General features: G+C 44.9%; 1 protein-coding gene across 4 annotated transcripts; it reads right to left on the bottom strand.

The window, feature by feature from the left end:
- Positions 1–2,352: 2,352 nt before the first annotated feature.
- On the bottom strand, positions 2,353–22,243 carry GPS1 (G protein pathway suppressor 1). Of its 4 annotated transcripts, none has more exons than XM_033139117.1 (15): positions 22,141–22,229; positions 19,340–19,543; positions 15,694–15,786; positions 13,987–14,168; positions 12,415–12,579; positions 11,499–11,634; positions 10,608–10,685; positions 9,939–9,999; positions 9,545–9,630; positions 9,252–9,346; positions 8,122–8,227; positions 7,057–7,137; positions 6,795–6,932; positions 5,883–6,017; positions 2,353–3,417 (listed from the first exon to the last, which is right to left on the bottom strand). In XM_033139117.1, exons 1-15 carry the CDS (start codon positions 22,171–22,173, stop codon positions 3,343–3,345), a joined length of 1,668 nt encoding a protein of 555 aa, XP_032995008.1. In that variant the 5' UTR covers positions 22,174–22,229; the 3' UTR covers positions 2,353–3,342. The 4 variants fall into 4 exon arrangements, with proteins under 4 accessions (XP_032995008.1, XP_032995009.1, XP_032995010.1 ...); XM_033139118.1 differs by having other exon boundaries at positions 19,340–19,540; positions 22,141–22,188; XM_033139119.1 differs by lacking the exon at positions 19,340–19,543 and having other exon boundaries at positions 22,141–22,243.
- Between the last annotated feature and the right edge of the window lie 5 nt (positions 22,244–22,248).

Genomic DNA, 22,248 nt, shown 5'->3' with positions numbered 1-22,248 from the left:
TTGATGGAACTTTTGCGTGTTTTAAAAGTAGGGTGTGTTGTCAGCCTGGTGATCTTCTGAGAGGAACATTGGCTGAAAGGACTACTGCAGCTAGAATAAATAGGATACCTAAAACAGCTGAAGCAATATGCTATTTCCATAACCCATTGTTGTTGTTGTTGTTCAGTCGTTCAGTCGTGTCCGACTCTTCGTGACCCCATGGACCAGAGCACGCCAGGCACGCCTATCCTTCACTGCCTCTCGCAGTTTGGCCAAACTCATGTTAGTAGCTTCGAGAACACTGTCCAACCATCTCATCCTCTGTCGTCCCCTTCTCTTTCCCAACATCAGGGTCTTTTCTAGGGAGTCTTCTCTTCTCATGAGGTGGCCAAAGTACTGGAGCCTCAACTTCAGGATCTGTCCTTCTAGTGAGCACTCAGGGCTGATTTCTTTGAGAATGGATAGGTTTGATCTTCTTGCAGTCCATGGGACTCTCAAGAGTCTCCTCCAGCACCATAATTCAAAAACATCAATTCTTCAGCGATCAGCCTTCTTGATGGTCCAGCTCTCACTTCCGTACATTACTACTGGGAAAACCATAGCTTTAACTATACGGACCATAACCAATTAATAGCAGCTAATTAAAGGCTTCCTGTAAATATTAACTTGTTTCCTAAATAAGTGAAGACTGTGAACTGGACCAATGAAATTAAAATTTACTTAGCACTTTTAGTTTATAGGGACCTTTTTAAAAAGATTATTTGCGGGATTCTACCCCCTCCATTTCCTCCCTGATGTTTCTTAAATGGTGACTTATATTTTTTTCTGTTGCAGCTATCAGGCAAGTGAAGGCTGTTTTCAAGTGCTTTAGGCATTATTGACTTTGGCCCTACATCATAAGAGTCAACAATGTAAGTTGTTATGTAGTAATTTTTGTGATGTTTACCCATTTACTTAGGCAGCCTCATGTTCTGACAACAATGGTGTAGTCATTCACCACTGTAGCTACAGTCCCCTCACAGACTGCTACATTACATAATGTGGGGCCCAGAGAGAAACGACTAGACACTGTAGTGTTTTGACAATATAGTCTTCTGCACATTTACTTGAAAATCCAAATAAATTCAGGGTATCTTAGGCTGCTAACGAGGCTATATCTTATTGTGATCACTTAGTAAACAATGCAAGGTACATTTGAATGCTGTCAACACAACCCCAATGTAATACAAGGCCTAAATGCACATTAATTCTTTCCAATACAAGGCCAGAGTTTGAAATGTTTGGTGTCATTCAAATTGAAGGTCATTGTTGTTCTTATTGCAATTTGCTGTGGGGTAAAGATGAGGATAGCAATAAAAAAAGTTGGAAAAACAAGTTTCTGGAAGGTCTGGCATCCTAATTTTGAGCTCTTATATTTGCTAATAATTCTGCCTTTAAGCAGCATTGGGCTGAGACTTCACCATATTAAAAACTGAAGCTATCCTGCAAGAAGCTTCTAGACAAGCCAGAGAAAACAGCAGTTACACAACTGTTTCTACTACTCTTCCTCTTTCACTTGCCATCTGAGATGTAGCACACTGTCTGTAGAAGATAATGGAGAATTCTAGCCTCTCGCCTTTAGGTGACGCCACACACTGCCCTGTTTTGAAATAGAAGCTGGTTGACACATCCTCTTGAAACAACCACAGAGGCATTTTTCTAGTTATCATCCCTGCAGGGACTTGATAATGTGATGCCAAGAAGTGTTAAGCAGGGCTAGCCCGTGACATTCTGGTATTTGAGGCAAAGCAACAAATGGTATTCTGTCCCTTGCCAAAATGCTGCAAAAAATAGTGTCAATGTGCATAGTGCCAAAACTAAATTATTTTGGCACCTGAGGCAAAAAAAAATATCCCACCTGAGCTGTGTCTGGGTAGGATAATTGCCCGGGGGGGGGGGGGGGAGCAGGACCACAGCTTTCCTAAACTCCCTTTGACTCACAGTTAAGAGCATATGCAAGAAACAAAAACCAATGGAAGAAATACAGGACATGTAAATAGATTTCATGCTACTGATTCTCTTTCATGATGCTTTTCTATGGGAATGACTTAGTCTTCCTAATGCCTGGTCAAGTGCTGGACAAGAGGACTCCAGAGTGTGTTTCTAATTCCAAACCTTGTTCAGAAAAATATGTGTCCAACACCATTTGAAAGAGCTGTTTTCTTAGATCTCAGTAGTTTCTAAAATAGCGTACTACAGTAAGCCCACTATGTACTTTCCAGGGATCACACTTAATACAGCTGTTGTTTCCACGGATCCTGTGCAAGGGTATTGTCTTGTTTCCAGGTTTAGGAAAGGAAAAGGAAAAAAAGAACCAATGCTCCAATCTGCAGGTTATCTTTACAATTATGCTTTTTAATGCATAGGAGAGAACTTTGATTTAAACTAAACAGCATTAACAGTGTCTGTAGAAAGTTGAGTTGTCAAGGGCTAGGTTCAAATTTGTAACTTTTGTCCTTGGGATAAACACCAACGAATGAACCCCAAACGGAAGTCACTGTGGAATATTCAAACATTTAAACAATGCTCATTAAGAGAACACAGTCCCGAGTCTGGCCTGTGACCCACAACCCTTTTCTGTAAGGGATAAATAAAAAGTGGTGCCAGGAGTGCAGACACCCGGGCAAGCAGGTTCCTGCCTAGACGCAGATGGATGTACTTTAATGTCATTTTACTCTCTCTATTAGCGACCCAAAAGGCTAGAAAGCCACCATACACTACAGCAGTAAAATTGGGTGACGAACATTGAAAACCACAGTCAAAACCAGGCCAGGGGTGTGAGAACAAGCCAGAGTGCACACTTTTTAAAACGGGAAGAACAGATTGAAATGGAGCCGACCCAGGGTAAATGCAAACAGAAGCCTTGGAGAGTGAGGGAATGGAACTGATGCTAGGTTTCCTGCTGGATGTTGCCTGAGGGGGACTCTCCAGGTCTGAGGCAACTTGTCTGTGTGAATGAAGTTCTATGGGAACGCACTTGTTCCTCCAGATTCAGGCTACATATAATTTACGGGAAGGAAACCCCAGAAAGCTCTGTTGGCAGCTTAAGATAAGCCCCTGTTTGTGAAATACCCTGGGGGAAGGACAAGATGCACCCCGGCACTCTTGCATGCTCGCGTATTTTCGACGTGCTGCATCTAATGGAAGTTTCTGTTCTAAGAGGAATTATCAGACTCTAAAGGCAGACTCCCCTGACAGTCCTGCCCCTCCCACACCTAGAGAGTCCAAAAAGGCACCAAGGAACAGTTGGTGGCTTGGGACGCTGGATACACATAGCCCTGGGTGTGCGGGGGAAGGAAGAGTCTCTTGGAGATTCAGAGAGCTTCACATATTGGTGCTCATCCGGGACTGGCTGTTTGCTGGAGTGAGTTCACCTTGGCTTCCTTCTCTCGGAGGAGACTGCAAGAAAAAGAGAGAGAGGCCGCAGGCCCAGTGAGGAATGAGATGGGAAGACACCTTCTCTCCCCAACCCACAAGTGTCCGTGGTTGCAGGCAAGTGGAGGAAAACCCCAGACCGGGGCCAAATGAGCAGCAACTACGTTCCCCCAACACATCAGAATGATTAGAGATGGGATTATTCCCTGTATCCAGTTATTCCAATGAGTTGTCCTTTCAGGGAACGGCTTCCTACCTCAGCATTGAGCTGTAGGAATTGGTGGTTAAATATGGAAAAGTTTATAGACTTTTCATCTTGGGAGAAAATAACAGGAGATTAGCAATCCAGGCCTTGCACATCTCACATTCTGGTTGGTCCCATGATAAACTGTGGTCAAACTAAATGGTGCTTGGCACTTGATCACCCTGAAGAGCATGGCACAAACGCCTTGTCTCGCAGCAAGCTGAGCTTTCCCCTTGTAAAACAGCCAACAACACTCTGCATTTTGACTACGCTCAGTTTGCTGTTAAAACAGAGATGCAGAACCCCCCATCATCCTGCACCATTGCCTATGGAGTTGGAGTCCCAACAACATCTTGAGCCTCCCCAACCCTGTCCAAGGTTCCCCATTCCTGCCTTAAATATTGCAGCTACTACATGAACTATCATTTTGCACGGAAGCAAATTTATTTATTTTTTAGTCTTATAAATTTATTTTTTAAGGGGGGTAGATTGTATCCAATGCTCTGAACATTTGGTTGTGCTGGCACAATAGGACTTCTGTTTCCTCTCACCCTCTTAGTGGGGTAAGGGAGCTGGAAAATAAATAACCTCTGGCAACCAATGTACCCCTTTGGTTTTGGATAGTACATGGGTAGGTAAAGGTAAAGGGACCCCTGACCATTAGGTCCAGTCATGTCCGACTCTGGGGTTGCAGCGCTCATCTCGCGTTACTGGCCGAGGGAGCCGGTGTGGCCAGCATGACTAAGCCGCTTCTGGTGAACCAGAGCAGCGCACGGAAACGCCGTTTACCTTCCCACTGGAGTGGTACCTATTCATCTACTTGCACTTTGATGTGCTTTCAAACTGCTAGGTGGGCAAGAGCTGGGACCGAGCAACAGGAGTTCACCCCGTGGCAGGGATTCGAACCGCCGACCTCCTGATCAGCAAGCCCTAGGCTCTGTGGTTTAACCCACAGTGCCACCCACGTCCCATGGGTAGTACATGGGTAGTCAAGTCTAAAAAGCCTCAAATTTCCATGGCCCTCTAGCGGCTATGGTGGCTCATTTACCAGAAGCAATGTTGACTCTGGAAATGTATACTTGATTCTGACTAAACTGACTTGTCTACCCATGTACTACCTGAAACCAAAGAGGTGCACTGCTTGCCAGATGTGAAAAATACTGGTATTTTCAGCTCTACTCCCTCACAATCCAAAATACCCAAAAAATGTGCTCTGGAAGGTCCCCCAAGTCTACAAGGCAATTATCTTGAGGGCACACGAGAGACTGGACAGAAGAGAAAGAAGAGGTTCCACAGCGTTCCCAGAGTTTTGTTACGGCAGAAGAGTTGGAGAATTGGATACTGCTGTCAGTTTGCATTTCTTGGTACAGAAAGTATTGATTTGATGTGTAGAGATCTTTCCTATTCTAATTAATTCAAGAGGGTTCTGAAAGCTGCTCTCTGTGAAAGAAACTGGTGCAAGTTGGAAGTTTCTAGCTGACACACAAAGTTCCTATTCTGCCCAGAAACAAGCAGAAGGTTCATGATGTTTGGGTTATTCTTTCAGAGAAGCCGAGTACAGCTAGCTTTGTCATCTCTATCTGTCAAGGTCATGCTGACAATAATAATAAGGCCAGAAAAGAGCCTGGGGTTCACTTTCTATCTCTCTTTCCTTCTGGTGTGGTGTTCTGTATATAGTATGCTTAGTGTTATAAGTTATTCTAAGTTTAAGTTAAGTTTGCTGCAACTGGATTTCTTAAGGACAGTGCCAATCCTGAATGTATTGGATTTGTGACCATTATGCTCATTTGCATTCAGTAGCAGTAAAGCCCTGCTGGATGAAATATTGATTGCCTCTGGTCTATTCCCAACCCCCCGCCCCCCGTAATCCTGCAGTGTGTTTAAGTTTTTACTCTGCTAACTATATGTTGGAATCTGCTCTGGATCAATATGAGTCGAATTCATGAAAACTGCCCCCCCAATGTTTACCTTAGTTGCTTGTTGCTTGTAAATAACTACATTTGTAAGGTAAAGCCGTTCAGGGCATGTAAGAGAAAAGCTGGCTCAAATGGTATGTATCAGCTTGACCCCAATACTCCTGACTTACATTCACACACAAAACTCTGCCAGAGCGCCCAGTACTTTTAGAAGTAGCAAGTCCCTGCCCAGAATTTAGAGCCTCTTTATTAAATATTTATATACCGCTAGGTCTGCAATTTACAGCAATGTAACATAAAAACCATTAAAAAGTTAACCCTTTGCTAACCTTCACATGGATCTGGTTGCGCAGGACAGCTGCTCGCAGGATCATAGCTTTGGCGCGACGCTGGAACTCCTTCCCCATCAGCAAGGACTTCTCAAAGGTAGTACTACGCTGATCAACATCCCGTGCATATAAAATCTACAAAAAAACAGGAAAGTTGAAGGGCTCGCAGCATCCTACCAAGCCCCTGATGCTCGCTGGAGGGACAGTGTCTGATTTGCTGGAAACAACGACACTGTGAAGTTGCCCCTGTGGAAGAGAACTTTAAACTCCGGAGTTTAAAGTGGCAGTTTCTAGCATTCAAAAGTGAAACGGCATGCCTGACGGAGGCTCAGAAGCCAGAATGGAACTGAGGGAGGGGTTCCGGGGTCAAGGAGGTATGACTTGTGCATCTTGGAGAACTCCCTTTCCTCTCCATTGTTTATAAACCCCCCACCCCAACTAAATCCTCTTTGATACAAAACCAGCCTTCTGCAATTCCTGTACTGTACTAGCCTAAGTATCATGAAAACTTTTGTGCAGCAATTGGGATTTTAAGCAGGGCTTTTTTTAGCACCCAGTTTGGGCTTTCATGTGGCACTGGCTTATTTTTAAATTGGTTTACAGTGAAAGAAATCCATGGGGCATTCAGGGTGGAATGGATCATCGTGCTACGGCAAAAGTCCCATCTATGCAAGCATTCCAGCTTGCCAGATAGAACAATGCCCCCAATCCCCTCTTCCGGAGGTTATCCCAATTCCCCCTCCCCATCCCAGCCAATATCAAGGGGGTGGGGGGAAGCCTCATTGTGCAAGCAGAAGCCCTCATGCAGGCCTTGCACTGGTAATTCCCCCCTCGAGGTTTTATCACTACCAAGCCATTAGCTTGCAGCAGCAGCAGACAGGGAGGTTTAGTTTGGACGTGACCGGTACTCACTTTGCTATGAGAGTCTATTCTGGCATTAATCAATCCTTCTAGGATCAGCTGAGTGAGCTCGTCCTCCAAAGCTGCCACCGTGGTGTTGAAGGCAGTGGCCATCTTCCGCATGTCTGCTGACACATAGGGGCTGAAATACTGAGAATGAGAAAGGAGCATAGAATGAAAATGTCCATTAATGGCTCTCTATTCTGCGCTTCTGCGAAGGTCCGAAGACAACCAGTTAGGACGCAAGGAGAACAATTATTAGGATGACAATTACCTGGATGAGGGCGCGGTTTCGAATCTGTGTATAAAGTGTTCTCACGTGAGGTGCCAGGTACATATCCAGCAGCAGATTATCCTGTGCAGAATTGAGTATGTCAGGAAGAATTGACACATAAAGCTCTCCCCAACCCTTCACCCCTGACACAGCAAGAGACATATATTTGTGGAGTTAGCAAAATACTACTGAAAAATAATCAGGTCTAGCTACTGTATTAAAGGTTACAAAGGATATGCACCATATCCTGAGTGGTGGCTATAGCAATATTTCACATCCAACAGAAGGTACACAACATTTGCACTGACTGCTATTAACCTAGAGAAAACAACCCAACTAGTACCGATGAGAGAGAGGAATTCTGCCCATTCTACTTTGATCATTTCCGAACAAGCAACAGTCTTCACAAAACAGCGAAAGAGAGTAGGGAGATGATAAGTAAGATAGATAGATATTCTTTATTCGGCTATAAGCCCACAAAGTAAAACAAATCAATAAATAAAACGGCATTTTACATTCTAAAATATCAACTAAAATATTTCAACGCATAATCTCCTTCACATTACAGCACTTACAATCTCTAGATGTACCGTGTTAGGGCCTTGAAGATAAAGATGGTGCATAGAGTTTAGTAGATTTTTAATAGTCATGCAGCATTCCATGAAGTCTTTTATATGAAAGAACTGAAACCAGGAATCTGGCAACTTGTAATGTTCTATAAGAGTCTATGTCCTGGAGTAGATAAGCTAGATGCAATTCAGGTGGTTTAGCAACAATTTCCAGAATGATTGAACTCAGAATCCTTGATCGGGGAACACTGTATAATGGGCAATTAAACAAGATATGGTAAAGGGATTCTATTGATTTGTTATCACATGCGCATAAAACAGAGGTTTTACCGTTAGAAAATCTATTGCTCAGAACATTTGAGGGCCTCTAAGCTTCGCAGGAGATGATAAGTAAGCAATGGATACATTTATTTTCTGTAACTGCCTTCACCATCAGGGCAGTGTAATTTCAGACCAGTAACTAAAACTACATACGCAAGCAGAGCCTTTTCCTCACCTTCATCTCATCCAGCATCTTGAGACATGAGGCGTATTTGGATTCGTAGAACTTGAAGATGATGTCACGCACCTGTGGCTCCAGCTCTAAGAAGAGTTTGAAGGAGCTGCAGATACAGTGGGTCAGAGCACAAAGTCATCCACTTCCCACACCCTTTTAAAAAGAGGCTAGGATCCCTCTCCCCTACTAGAATGCCACATGTTGGTTTCTATGGTGATTGTGCAAAAAAGGTTGAAAAAGAATGAGTCAATAAACCAATAGGCCATCTATCGGGCTGATGGGCGTTGCAGTCCAAAACTTCCCCTCAGGTTAGGGAAGGCCGCAATAGGTTCTTCTGCATCTTGGGAGATGCGGTCCCTAGTTATGGGGAGGCATGTCTGCCCAGAACTCAGCCTTGCTCAGGGGCCAGACAGTTCTACCATTCTTCTTTCAGACATTTATTTTTTTAATTTGAAAAGAAGTCACAGGATGGATATTGGGAGTAGAGGACTAGTGGGAGGAGAGAAACTGCCTAATCTCTCCTCACCATTGATTTGCTCCCAGTTCCACACACCCACAGGAAACCTAATGCAATTGCCCTGCATTCTTCCTTTTAACTCGCAAGGGCTTCACCATCCTTTTCTTGTTCTCTCTCAGTGCAGACATGTCATTGTTCTCTATTCTCAAACAGGGAAATTAACACCTAGACAGAGTGGCTTAGGAACGTAAGAGTGTTGCTTGATCAAAACTTCATTTAGTCCAGCATCCTGCTTTCAGCAGTGGCCAACTAAATGCCTCTGGGAAACCCACAAACAGGGACCTAGTGTGAAAGAGGCAACACGCCAACCAATGAATGATGGGCACAATTATGTCTTTATAATTTGCAGCGAAATAATAATAGCTGTACAATCTGAGTAACTAAATACATCCGGTGAGACAGCGTTCCGGATAAATACACTGTTTCGACGTGGTCTTCTTCAGTATATGACTTAATGTACATACATCTTCTCTGGAGCAGCAGTCATGCACTACATACATAACCACTACATACGGCAAAACAAACAAAAAAAAGGCAAAACAAACAAACCAACAAAACCCCAACTCTAATTTGGTTGGCGTATTTCATGCCCAAGGTCCGCCAAAGCACTCACCTGCTGGAGATGACATTACGCTGCAATTCCTGGCGGTCAAAGGTGGCTAATGCACAGAGGCCACCATACACGGCCACATTGCTAGGGGACAGCAGCTAGAAAAAGAGAGGAGAGGAGATCTTCACATGCCCACAGAAAAGCTGGTCTTCAAGACACTCAGAAAAATCAAGGAGGAACATGGTCCCCCCACCCCCAATCAGGCCAAATTAGGAATAGGCCACAGCCACCTGGCATCTTCCCCCCACACCACCCCACAGCTTCCCCAGCTTTCAATATCTCTGCCTAATTCTTACCTCAGGGAAATCACAGTGATCAAATGAGGCCAACAGGAAGCACTTTGCTGCTTGCTTGTATTTCCGGGCAGCAAGTTCCGCCAAGCCTAGAAACCAGACTTAACAATTAGTCTTCTATCCAAGACACTGCTTGCATGTGTTGTTAGGAGACACACTGGTAGGGTCACACAGAAACCTAGAAGAGGAGCTTCACATCTTTCCACAGATCTAAGGCCAGAAGAGGGGGAACTGAAATGCAGAAGCTGTACTTGGGAATTTGCCCTGCCCTAACATGGGGTAGAAAAAGCAAGAAAGACTGTTATGCCTAAATGCTGTGCTGTTTCTGCACACAGCAAGTCTGATCAGCACTAAGGGCATATGCTGCATCTATGAGGCATGCAATTCACTCACTCACCTGCGGCACACTTCAATTTGGTGAGGATTGCCTGTGTCTGGCTGTCACGTTCTCCTCTTTGCTAGGGAGGGAGGAGGCAGAGAATCAGCAAATAAACAGCAGCTTTTTTTTGTTTTGTTAATTCCTTCTGTTAAACCCGTCTGAGGAAGCACTTCTGCTCTGCAATCTCCTTGGCTCCCAGGATGACCCAAGTCTCAAAAGGCACCCAGAGCTCAACAAGGAACACCAAGCAGGATGAAAAGGAAACAGGATCTCTGTTCAAGGGGTGCATTAGAGCCCCTCAAAGCGCAGTATTAGTTAATACTAATCCTCCTGTAGGGCACCGAGCTCCAATATTTGACAAGGAAATTATGAAGCCTCAGGATATAAATCCAGGGCTGCACATACCATACTGAGAGCTAACACAGCATAGCAGTTAAGAGTAGAAGTGGGGAGACCTGGCTTAAAAATTCCCATTCAGCCATGAATCTTGCTGGATGGCCTTTCTCAGCCTGTGCTACCTCACAGCGCTGTTGTGAGGGTAAAACGGGGGGGGGGGGGGAGAGACTTCTACTCTGTCTTGCTTGTGGCTAGAAGAATGGCTAGATACAGCTGTTAAAAAAACGAAGTAAAAATAGAAGGCACGGACCTGGGTTGGTGGCAATAGTCATGTTGTAAAAAGCTTACTACCTCTGCAATTTCTGGCGTGGACTCGGCTTTGCTCACATAGCTCAGGACGTGGGACCAGTTCTGGAGGTAAACACTGACCTGCAAGGGGAAGAAAACAGACCGCAGCACTGCAATAAAAGCCGAGTGTCAGGCTTTGGGGGATCAGATCCCTCCCTTGGTGGCAGTGATTAAGAAGATCAAACAAAAGGAGCGTTCTTACCAGAGTTTCTTTAATAATCACGAGGGACAAAGGAATGCATATCCCTCTAAAAATGGCGTTGCTCCCACTTAAGGGTCACCCCCTCCGCCCCCATTAATCTACGTCACTCCTACATTGGGTAACCTGAGCTTGTTGCCTCTGCACTTTCTTTTCTATCATTCTCATAGCTCATCTAGTCCTAGGCGAAGGGGGGGGGGGTCAGGAATGCTGTCCAAGGACACTGAATCTGCCAGCTGTCTCTCTCCCAGTGTGCCCTCTTCTAGCTGTTCCTCACCCAGTATTTCCCAGCTGCTCTCCTCTGGACTATGCCCCTCTGCAAACCACTGTTCTAAATCAATACTGTCCTCCTGGCCTTGGGAAGGTTCAGGAGAAGTGGGGGGGGGAGGCTCCCACCAATCTTCCTCAGTCCAGCCCCTGACACTGAGTAAGAGGTAAAGCTCCTGCTTCCTGGGAATTCTGTGTCTCTAACATGCACAGCTGTGAACAAAGAAACTCATTTCTGCTGATGGGTCATCAGGCTGTATGTTCCAGGTCATCTGGTCTGGGATCATAATTCTTTCTTTCTTTCTTTCTTTCTTTCTTTCTTTCTTTCTTTCTTTCTTTCCTTCCAGGTGGAATGTATCTTGAGTAAAGGCAAAATTCCACAAGCGTGTCCCACTTGAAAAGGACCGCTGACATAGATTGTACTTTACCTTGATAACATTGAGGCACATGTTGATAACGTGCTTTGCGCTGGTGCAGTAATCGCGGGCTCGCGAATAACATTTGAGGGCATTGCTGAGGTCCCCGCAGTCAAGGTAGTGATCTCCTAAGTCATCATGGCCTCTCCTAGAAAGAAAGGATGATGCCAGCTGCAAAATGAATAAGCCAGGATGCAAAGCACATACCCCACCCCCAAAATTACAACTCAAAACAAGGCCAGAGTTCAGCCCTGACCTAACTAGTCCAGCTGCTGGATAACATGCTCAGGTGAAAGGCTGTGCTTATTCAGAGTTAACAGATGCACAGAATAAAGACATTTCTCTATATTTTTGGCAAGGTGCAGAATATCAAGCATGACAGAGCCAGTCATCATTTGTAAAGACTCAAGCATAGCTATCACAACAATCTCCTCAATAGTTTCCTGCTACAAAGCCCTCTCTCTGCTCTTCCCAAACAGCTCCTTCCAAACATTCATCTGATTCCAGCATATTCACAAGCCCAACACAACACTAAAGTAATGCAGCTTCTGTAGGAATTATAAAAGTAGGAGTAACGTAAAGAACTCCCTTAAATAGCAAAGTATATTTGGGTGGGTGGGACTCTTGGTGGGAAGCAGTTCAGAAAGACATTTTAACACTCACAAGGTGGTTTCTAGAATGGCTTTGTGTTTGTGGACTGTGAAAACCTTTTCTCTGAAGAGGTCACCTGTGCAACTTGAGTCCTGGACAGGTCTATTTTCATGGGATTATCTACCAGTGAACTGTGCAAATGATGCATTTCATCAAAACTGTTTTTCGAAGTGCATGCAAATTCACAAAGCAATTTAATTCCTTTGGCTACAAAATGTTGCTTTGAACTGAGAACTAGTTGTTCTCGAGTAAAGGCATCTTTGTTACAGCTGATCACCTGATGCTTTCCTTGATTGAGTTCCCTTTATAGTTCTTTAAATCCGTGTCTAGCTTCTCCAGCTTAAGAAGAGCTTTTTTGCGTGTAGCTTCAACCCACGCCGTGTCTAGAGGAGGGGGCTCTATTCCTCCATCTGGGACAGCATCAGGTGTGTTTTGTAGCTCTCTGGGGAAAAAAGCAGCAGACAGATAGTAAGGGGGGGGGGACACACACGATCCACTGTTATCAAGGGCAATAATGAGCTATCAAGAGTTTGATGCTGTAAGAATTGGGGGGGGGGAATCATAACCATCAGCAAAGTGTGTCATCCAGCTGGCTTCTTAAGACGTTGATCCAGCAGTACACAAAAACTTTCTCGATTTAGAAAAGTACACATAACGGTTTGCTTAATGCAACTCCATTAACAAACTGTTTTCTAACTGAAGAAACAGTGGAAGTCCGCAATACCTGCAATGCAATAGTTTAAAGTCCAAATACACTGGAAGTTTAGTATAGAAGCAAGGGGGCTTATGGTGTGTAAACTGTGATAAAATGAGGCATGGAAGGTCACATGGATACAATAAAAGACACTGTGATAAAAGGAACAAAAACTGGTTAATGGATAGGAGAGTCACTTGGGAAGATGGAACGGGGAATGGGAATTCAGCATGCCTTGCTTCATAATTAGTTTCAGTTAAGGACAGTAGCATGCATGTATGTGACTTAAGATCAGTATTGCAGTGGTACCGCGGGTTGCGGACACGATCTGTTCCGGGGTGCCATTCGCACCCCGAAAGGTCCGCAACCTGAGTGGCGATATTGCGCATGCGTGGAAGTGTGATACGTGCTTCTGCACATGCACGACCTGCACAGAATGCTTTTGCGCATGCGCAGACCAAGCAGAGCGCTTCTGCGCACGTGCCGAAACCCGGAAGTAAACACTTCCGGGGTTGCCGCATTCGTAACCGGCACCGTTCGCAACCCGCAACAAACACAACACAAGGTATGACTGTATTATTATTACAGTGGTACCTCGGGTTACAAACACTTCGGGTTACAGACTCCGCTAACCCGGATGTAGTACCTCGGGTTAAGAACTTTACCTCAGGATGAGAACAGAAATCACGCGCCAGCGGCACAGTGGCAGCAGGAGGCCCCATTAGCTAAAGTGGTACCTCAGGTTAAGAACGGTTTCAGGTTAAGAACGGACCTCCGGAACGAATTAAATGCGTAACCAGAGGTACCACTGTATTATTAAAGATCACAATCAAAGAACCAGGAGGACCAGAAGTTAACTACAGTGCCATAATTGCACGAAGTTCAACTTTGGACAGAGCTGCTCCTCTCTTCATGTACTTTGTTCACAGACATTATTGGCTATAGGCGACTCAAATTAACAAACACAACAAGAAGAAAAACACAGAAACCTCTTTTTTGGGGGGATGGGGTGCATGCACTACCTTGCAAGTAAGCACAAACACTGAAATTATAGGCAGTTGCAGTACAAGATAATTGATCTATACAGTGTCATTTGACCAGTATGGGGATTCTCACAAAACAGAGGTATATTTCAGTGTTTCTTCATCTTAATACCTGGTGGCTTCAGTCAACTTCCGGTGAATTTCTTCATAAACATCAACATTGAATGTTCTTTGGACAAAGGAGAGGGCCATCTTGAGGGATTCTACTCGCAGTTGCGGGCAGTGGTCTGCAATGAACTGCAGCCGCTCGATCCTCATCAAGCCGCTGTAACTTGCTGCATACTGCTCCAGATCCTGTGGGCCACAGCACAATAAGAAAATGATCATTTACAGCAGAAAGCAATGCCCCAGATATCAAGCTGTCTTCCCCTGCAGTTGGAATTGTAGGATTCTTCCACTGTCATTTGACGATCTCCTGCAGCAAGTAAGAACCATGCAGCAGATTCTGTTCCTTTGTGACAGAGGTGGGGAGCCTGTAGCCCACCAGATGTTGTTAGGGAGTTGGAGTCCAGCAACATCTGGAGGGCCAAAGTCTCCCCACCCCTGCTTTATGACAATGGTTTAATGGCATTTATCTCATCCTTGCTGTTTTCTCCACTCTGCAGGGCAAGGATCTGTGCACAGCTGGTGCAGAATAGAACTCCTGTGGGAGCCTTGGAACAGGAGGATTGAAACAAAAAATTGCTTCACAATGGTATACTGGGGGGAAAGAAATTTAGAACAGTGAGAAATCGAGAATAGTGGCCCTCAAGGGAATGTGCTAACTCATTTCAGAAGAGGCAGGACTATGTATAAAATTCATGGTAATCTTGCCACTTGGTAAAGATGCATAATTTCTTAATTTTGTCCAGCTCACATTTGCCCCATGCTCACAACATCCCATGCACACCCTCTACCTGAACTCACGGCAAATGTTTGTGCAGCTCAGGAAGACCATGCAGAAATTGGGTAAGGAAAATATAACCAACAAAATAAATGTCTAGTTGGAAAAACAATGCAGATGAATCATTTCTACGTGTGTTGTTTTAATCTGTGTAAGCCGCCTTGAGTCCCAGTCAAGGGAAAAGGCAGAACAGAAATAAATATAATAATCATGAATAAAACATTATGGGAGGTATCCAAGTAACACGTCCAATCAGCACAAGGATTTTCAATTGTGCAATGAGACTTTCTCCCACACTCTTTCCCCCGAGCACACCCTGTGCCCTCCTCAAACCTGCTCCGGAAGAGTGGTGGATCCCATGGAAAAGATTTAGGGGCATGTGGGAGGTGGAGAGGGAGGACGGTGCCACTGTACAAGTGGAAATCCTTGCGCTGACAGTACACATTTATTTGTGCTACTTTGGATAGAACTATCTCTCTCTCTCTCTCTCCCCCCCCCCCTCTCTCTCTCTCTCTCTCTCTCTACCTACCTACCTACCTACCTATCTATCTATACAAAGCAGGTCCTTAGATCACTGGTTATCTAACTTTTTCCTCCCGGCTACATTTTCAGAACAAAAATTTGCTGGTGCCACACCATTTCTTTTATTGATAAGAAATACATTGGAGGGGAAAATGAAAAACAACTCCTAGCAGTGCTTGACTTATAAAACAGAACACAACTGCTTTGTGATATGATCATGGGACATCCAGAAGGTATAAAGCAACGCAACCACATAACGCGAATCATTTCCAAAAATCTAATATTGATTATCCTTGAATCTTCCCGCTTTACTTGCTATCCTCTCCTGCCACACTCTTTGAGAACCACGGGCTTAGATCTAAGTTTTTAGCAGACCTAAGAATTCCTTTCTCATTGTCGCCCTCCAGCACATACCAGAGTCGGGTTCTCCACCACATAGTTGATATCAGGTGCATTTTGCTGATCTTCTTGTGGGTCTACATCAATCTGCATGGGCTCCACCGCACCCTGTAACAGCAATGCACATATGTGAAACAGAAGCTAGGAAGCTCCTTCCCAGCCCATGGGAAAGAGGTCCTCATACATCAGCAGATACAGCATGGCTAAAAACCCAAACATTGCTCTTTCACATATTTTGCTAGGAGTTCCATTCCCTTGAACTCTAGGCTTGATCTCTAGACTTGCCAGGAACACTGCTCCCACTCTGCATGTCTCATCAGATTTCACTGATCTCGATGTTTTTTTTCAAAAAGGAAAGTGCAAGGATTTGATGATTTTCTGAACAGCCATCACAGAAACAAAAAAAACCCAGAAGATAAGCTCAGTGGCACCTTACCAGTAAGAGCCAGGTATTTATAATTTCCACAAAGACATTATATATGTGTGTTCTCAAGAATCAAGGGTAGCTGAAATAGTTTTATGCTTGGGGTAGGGGTAAACAATTTGAGGAAACCAAAAAGGAGCATCCTCTTGCTTCACAGTTCATTCACACAACCCTTTTCATTGATTTATATGGCCCACTCCATTGTCAAAGCTCAGAGCAAGCATCAACACACACACATAGAATTCCACTAAATCCAAATATGCAGCTGAAAACAATATTAAAATCTCTAACCACTACCTGCATCTTGGGCATAATGCTGCCTCTCAAAAGCAAGCCCAAGAAAAAAAGGATCCTTTGGTTTGTTGGGTGGGGTTATTTCATAATTCTGCAGAACCACCAATCGTAGCTCATGAGGGTAACCATTAATAGGAACCTCTTGGTCAAACTTAAAAAGACCCTAGTCATAGGCACTTTTGGCACCAAACTCTTTGTTAAGATCTGTAGGGCAAAACAAAGTACATGTGTATCTCCACAGTGTCACCACTGACATAGCTGAAGAATAAAATTAAATATATTAAGATACTGTGTGAATCTTGACAAAAAGCCCCAGGAAAATACAAGGTTTTGTTGCAACAGGTATGCTATCTTGATGAGAGCCAAATTTAGGGGCACGCGACCCAGGGGCACAAGCAAGCGGGGAGTGCCCTTCTGGGCTATCTATTGAACTCATCACTCAGCAGCTGAAGCAAAGAGTCCAATAAATATAGATTTACAGATCCTAGCAAGCTAATTTATTATCTTGTATGATAGTACTAAAGCAAAACATGCATTTCAAAGTCATGCCGTGGGCTACAAATGCAATAAGAAATAAGGAATTTGAAAGTTGATCAAGTGAATCAAGATGCTCCCTGCCAGGGTGCCATTTGTTCTGGGGTTAGCCTTGATCCTAATTAGAATGGGTCACATCTCTGCCCTACATCTGGTGAAACCTTCTAAAACAGCGGTGTTCAAGATATTTCCCCCACAGATCACTTGAAAACTGCTGAGGGTCTTGAGTTGTCTGGGACGCGGGTGGTGCTGTGGGTTAAACCACAGAGCCTATGGCTTGCTGATCAGAAGGTTGGCGGTTCAAATCCCCGCAATGAGGTGAGCTCCCATTGCTCAGTCCCAGCTCCTGCCCACCTAGCAGTTTGAAAGCACATCAAAGTGCAAGTAGATAAATAGGTACCGCTCCAGCGGGAAGGTAAACGGCATTTCCGTGCGCTGCTCTGGTTCACCAGAAGTGGCTTTGTTATGCTGGCCACATGACCCGGAAGCTGTACACTGGCTCCCTCGGCCAGTAACGCGATATGAGCACTGCAATCCCAGAGTCAGACATGACTGGACCTAATGGTCAGGGGTCCCTTTACCTTTACCTTTACTTGAGTTGTCTGCCTGTTGTAGTAACTGTAATGTGTTGGGCTAGATGCCGTAGGCTTTTAAACTGAATTTTAACAGGCACACTGTGGATCACCTGAATGAAGATTGTGGACCAGTTTGAGAACCCCTCCTCTACAACATATCTAGGCCTTACGAATACAAGTCCATCTAAATCAGGTAAAAGGTCCACCTGTCTCAGCTTGCAGTTTCCTACAGTGGCCTTCTCACCTGTCCCCTCAAGTCTCCCGTCCCCATGCTCTCAAAACTGATGCAAAGGGTTGGGTGACCTTCCAGAGCAGACTGTGCGGGAGGATGGAACAGAGAGACGGAACAGAAGTCCCACTGCACCAGGAGAACCACGCATGCAGAGCATGGGATGCAACCCCTACATAGGCATGTGAATGAAATAATGCTGCTAGATTTTCAGTTTCAACTTAAGTTTTAAGCTTATAGTTTCAGAGGAAACTAAAAATGCAAGAAGCTGCCAGCTGAAGTTTTCAGCTACTAGATGTCATCAGGTTGGGGCTTTCAGATTTTGAGTAAAATGCCTGACCCTTCCTTCAGTTGACAGGCCCAGAGGAGGTGGGGACAAACTCAGTTCCCCGCCTGCGTTAAAAGATGTCAGACAACCTAATTGGCTCATTCGCCTGACACCTCAACAATGTCAGTTCACCTGTTTTTGACCGTGCATTTTCAAATCAAATTGCGTGGGCAAAGGCACAGCAATGTGCAAGTCCCAACAACTGTTTAATCCTCAGGGCTTGCAAAACCCTGTGTACAGCACTCTGGAAGCCCCGATGCAGTGCTTATGAAGTGTTGTGCACAGGGCTCTGTAGGCGCCACCAATCCTGAAAACTCCCTTCTGGCTCAACTGCAGCTTTACCTGCCACACACCTGACATCATATACTATGGCAGGTGGGTGTGGCTTAGCCAAAACTGCCTCATGGACCAAATGGAAAGGCTTCATGGGTCTAATTAGACCCGCAGGCCAGAGGTTCCCCACTGCTGCTTTAACTGAAAATGCCAGGGAATTACCTCTGGGCTTTCTGCAGAGAAAACATTTGCTCTACTAGGTGATGGGCTTTCCAGATGCAGAGGTTGGGGAGATGGAGATGTTAGCTTGGAATTTTAGATCCTGTAGCAATAGTGCACAGGACTGACACTGGAACCCATACTCATACGAAGAATCACCTGATCCATGCTTTGTTATTATTTAGGTCTGCATTGGAGACCAGGCCCTAGGAGACCCCACCTTCTGAAGCGAGTTGGGTGGCTTCTGTAACAGTAACAGGGTTTTCTCAGTGGTTGCATCTCATCTATGCCATCTCTCTCCTATAATCTACTCAAGACCTACTTTGCTGGCCTTTAAATGCCAAATGAAAGCTCTTTGTTTCTTGCAATGGACAACATCACCATCGCGATCAATTTATTAATTGCCTTCTAAACAACCGTCTCAAGGCAATTTACGCATAAGACATACTGCTGCTTTTTCTGTGGGTGGTTTTGATGCATTATATTTTTATTGTTTAAATATGTTGCAAGCTGTCTTGTGAATTACAACAGATATTATTTATTTAGGATACATTAACTTCTGTGACAGATTGTAGCCTGTCCCCCATCATCCCTCTTCTAGATACGCCATCCTTCTAGCTGTTTTAACTAAGTACTCAACCACACAATGCAAAGTCACTTGTCATTTGAAAGAGATGTACCCACTTCAGAAAAAAGGAACCGTTTTAAACAAATATGGCTTAGTGCTGGCAAAAGTCAAGTCATTCTCACTCAGTCATCCTTGAGTGCTTTCTCCTTTGAGATACCTCATAGAGCAGGGTGCAGGCTGATAAGCAGGCACTTAGGCTGAAGTCTCCAGATGTACCTGGGAGGAAGAGTTCTGACCTACTGCTGCGGGGGGTGTTGTATAGATCTGTCACTGACGAGGAAGCTGAGCTCGGAACTGAACTATCCCTCATCCTGTCCTGACTCTCTGTACCCCCTCGCCCTGACACAGAGCTTGCCGGCTGCTAAAGGAAAGAAAGGTAATTAATGCCTCTGCAGTCATAGACATTATTCCTCTTGCTCATGTTAGGCTAGAATAATATGCTCCAGTTTTCATTGTAGGCGTTTGTTAATTTCACTGTTGTATTACTGTGCTGCATGCCCCTTGGTCCATCCTATCATACACAGCAAGGAGTAGGGAACCTTTTTAAGTCTGGGGGCTGTATTTCCTTCTGTGGGCCATGTGGCAGTGGTGGGTGGGGCCAGAGACAAAAGCAAGCGGAGCAATGAATGTAAATTTTACATTTGTGTCTACACACACCCAATTCTATCCTCCATGTGGACAAGCAAGAGGCATTATCAGTTTTCAAGGACACTTTCTAGACAGTCAAAATTTGGGGTGTGAAGCAGCGCCAGTGAGGGGTGTGGCTTGGGAAGAGTTCCAAGGGTCAAATGAAAAGGCTGGAGGGCTGCATCTGGCCCCCAGGCCTGAAGTTCCCCACTCCTGCTATGTAGTTAGCATTCCACTGCCACAGTAAGTGAGCTCTAGAAATACAGGATTGGATATAAAAACTCTGTATTTTGTTGTCAGCTAAAGAGCAGCAAATTGCATGACATCATTGGCTTGCATTCAATGCCTTCATAAAATGACACATTATGTGAAGCAGATTAATTCCTGTAATTTGTCTTCTAGGTAGCATCCACAGTTAGTATCTCTCAATCCTCTATCATCCCACAAAACAAAGTATGAGAAACAGAACTTGTTGAGCAGATATGAGTGCTGTTTTGCACCCATTTCCACTGCAAGAAAATTCTCATGACTATTTAAAGGTGTTGAAGAGAAAAATGGGGAGTATCTATGAGAAAGTGGGTAGAACATGGCAAAGAATATGTTTATGGACAAACAGGAACTAAAATATTTTAAGATGAACATGCACTGTGATCTAGCTTTGATCTTCACATGCAGCAAGATTTAAGTAACAATCTGCAAAATTCAACCTGAAAATGGCAGCATCAGGTGAGGGGGGAGAGCACAAAAATGTATGCTAAAGGAGAGATACAAATATTTATTCTATAAAGTTATAATAAAATATGTTGTCAAAACATCTGATGGGATCAGGTATGCTGTGTAGAGTTAAAACACTGTTCTTTAGTTAGACCATAGCTGAAGACAGAGATATTGCTGAAACAGCAGAGGCAAGTTGTGACGCAAGTTGCTGCTAGGAGACAAGTCCTTGAGAGTTATTTATTTATTTATCCACTGTGTTACAGCTGCTGCAGCCAGATCTCTCAGTATGAAAAACTCTTACTATATTTCAAGCACCATGTTTTTTGTTCTTTTTGATCCTACCACTTTTTGGAAGCAGATAAACAATTAAGAGAATCAACCATAAAATACTGTAGTCAATTTACTAAAATGCACCACACATAAAAGCCAAATCCTCTTGACCTTTGGTGCTGACCTTTAAAGCTGTAAACAGCCTCAGCCCAGTATGCCTGGGGGAGCGTCTCCACCCCCGTTGTTCAGCCTGGACACTGAGGTCCTCCTCCGAGGGTCTTCTGCTGGTTCCCTCACTGCAAAAAGCGAAATTACAGGAACCAGGCAGAGGGCCTTCTCAGTAGTGACGCCCTCCCTGTGGAGTGCTCTCCAGATGTCAAGGAGATAAAGAACTACACAACTTTTAGAAGACATGTGAAGGCAGCCCTGTATCAGGAAGTTTAAAATGTTTGATTTTTTTTACTATGTTTTTATATATGCTGTAAGCGGCCTAGAGTGGCTGGGGGAAACCAGCCAAATGGGCAGGGTATAAATAATAAAATTATCATCATCATTCCACGTTTCCATTGGTAGAAGTAATTTTCTCATAATATGAGGAGTGCAGGATCTTTAACATCCCTGGAGCTACATTTTGCAATGCAGAGATTAAACACGTCTCTACTATTCAAGTAATTACATTGTAACCCCATTGAGCCATCCTTATCGTAGATCAGGATGTGGGCTGGCACATAGGATAAGATCTGCAGCACATGATTTCGGGGGTGGGGGAGTGGGTCTTAAACTTAAGGGTCTACACACTGAAATATATTAAGAAGCATAGGAACTGCGTCCACCCACGCAGTGTGGTTTCCACAGTGCCCACTGACATGCATTAAAACAAAAACAATCTGCCTTCACTTTTGTCAGGTATTAAACTGCATGCTGCAGCACAGATACCAACGGCCTTCGGAGGTCCCTGTCGAGGTTTCTACCAGAACCGGGTTGCGTGCAAGGGCGGCGGCAGAACCAAATGCATGAGACGGCGGGGCAGGCCGTAACCGCGGCCAACGGCCTTTCCCCTCGCCCGGGTCAGGAGCCCTGAGCCCACATTCGGGCCCCTCCGACCCCCTTGCGTATCCCGCCGCCCCCCTTGGCCCCCTTCCTCAAGGGCTCCGCCTGGGACGGCAACCCAGAATGACACACGCGCTGCTGATCACACGCAGGGGCGCGATTCTCCTCGGCGACCCAGCGGGATCCTGCCCGCCCGCAACCACGGCCCTGCTCGCTAGACGGAAAGACAACAGCAGCGCCTTGGGGGGGGGAACCCCAGCCCGTCGCCGCCCCCCCCCGAAACTTCATCGGTACCTGCAAATTGAAGACTTGGACGGGTAGCGGCATATTGACCCTCGCACCATACACTTCCGGGTCGCGCCCCCTCTTCCACTTCCGGATCGCGCTCCACTACCGGGTCGC

Source organism: Lacerta agilis, chromosome 2 (assembly GCF_009819535.1).
Source record: "Lacerta agilis isolate rLacAgi1 chromosome 2, rLacAgi1.pri, whole genome shotgun sequence".
Classification (NCBI taxonomy): Eukaryota; Metazoa; Chordata; class Lepidosauria; order Squamata; family Lacertidae; genus Lacerta; species Lacerta agilis.
The sequence above is the reverse complement of the archived record's forward strand: the minus strand, read 5'-3'. Positions and strand labels throughout refer to the sequence as shown.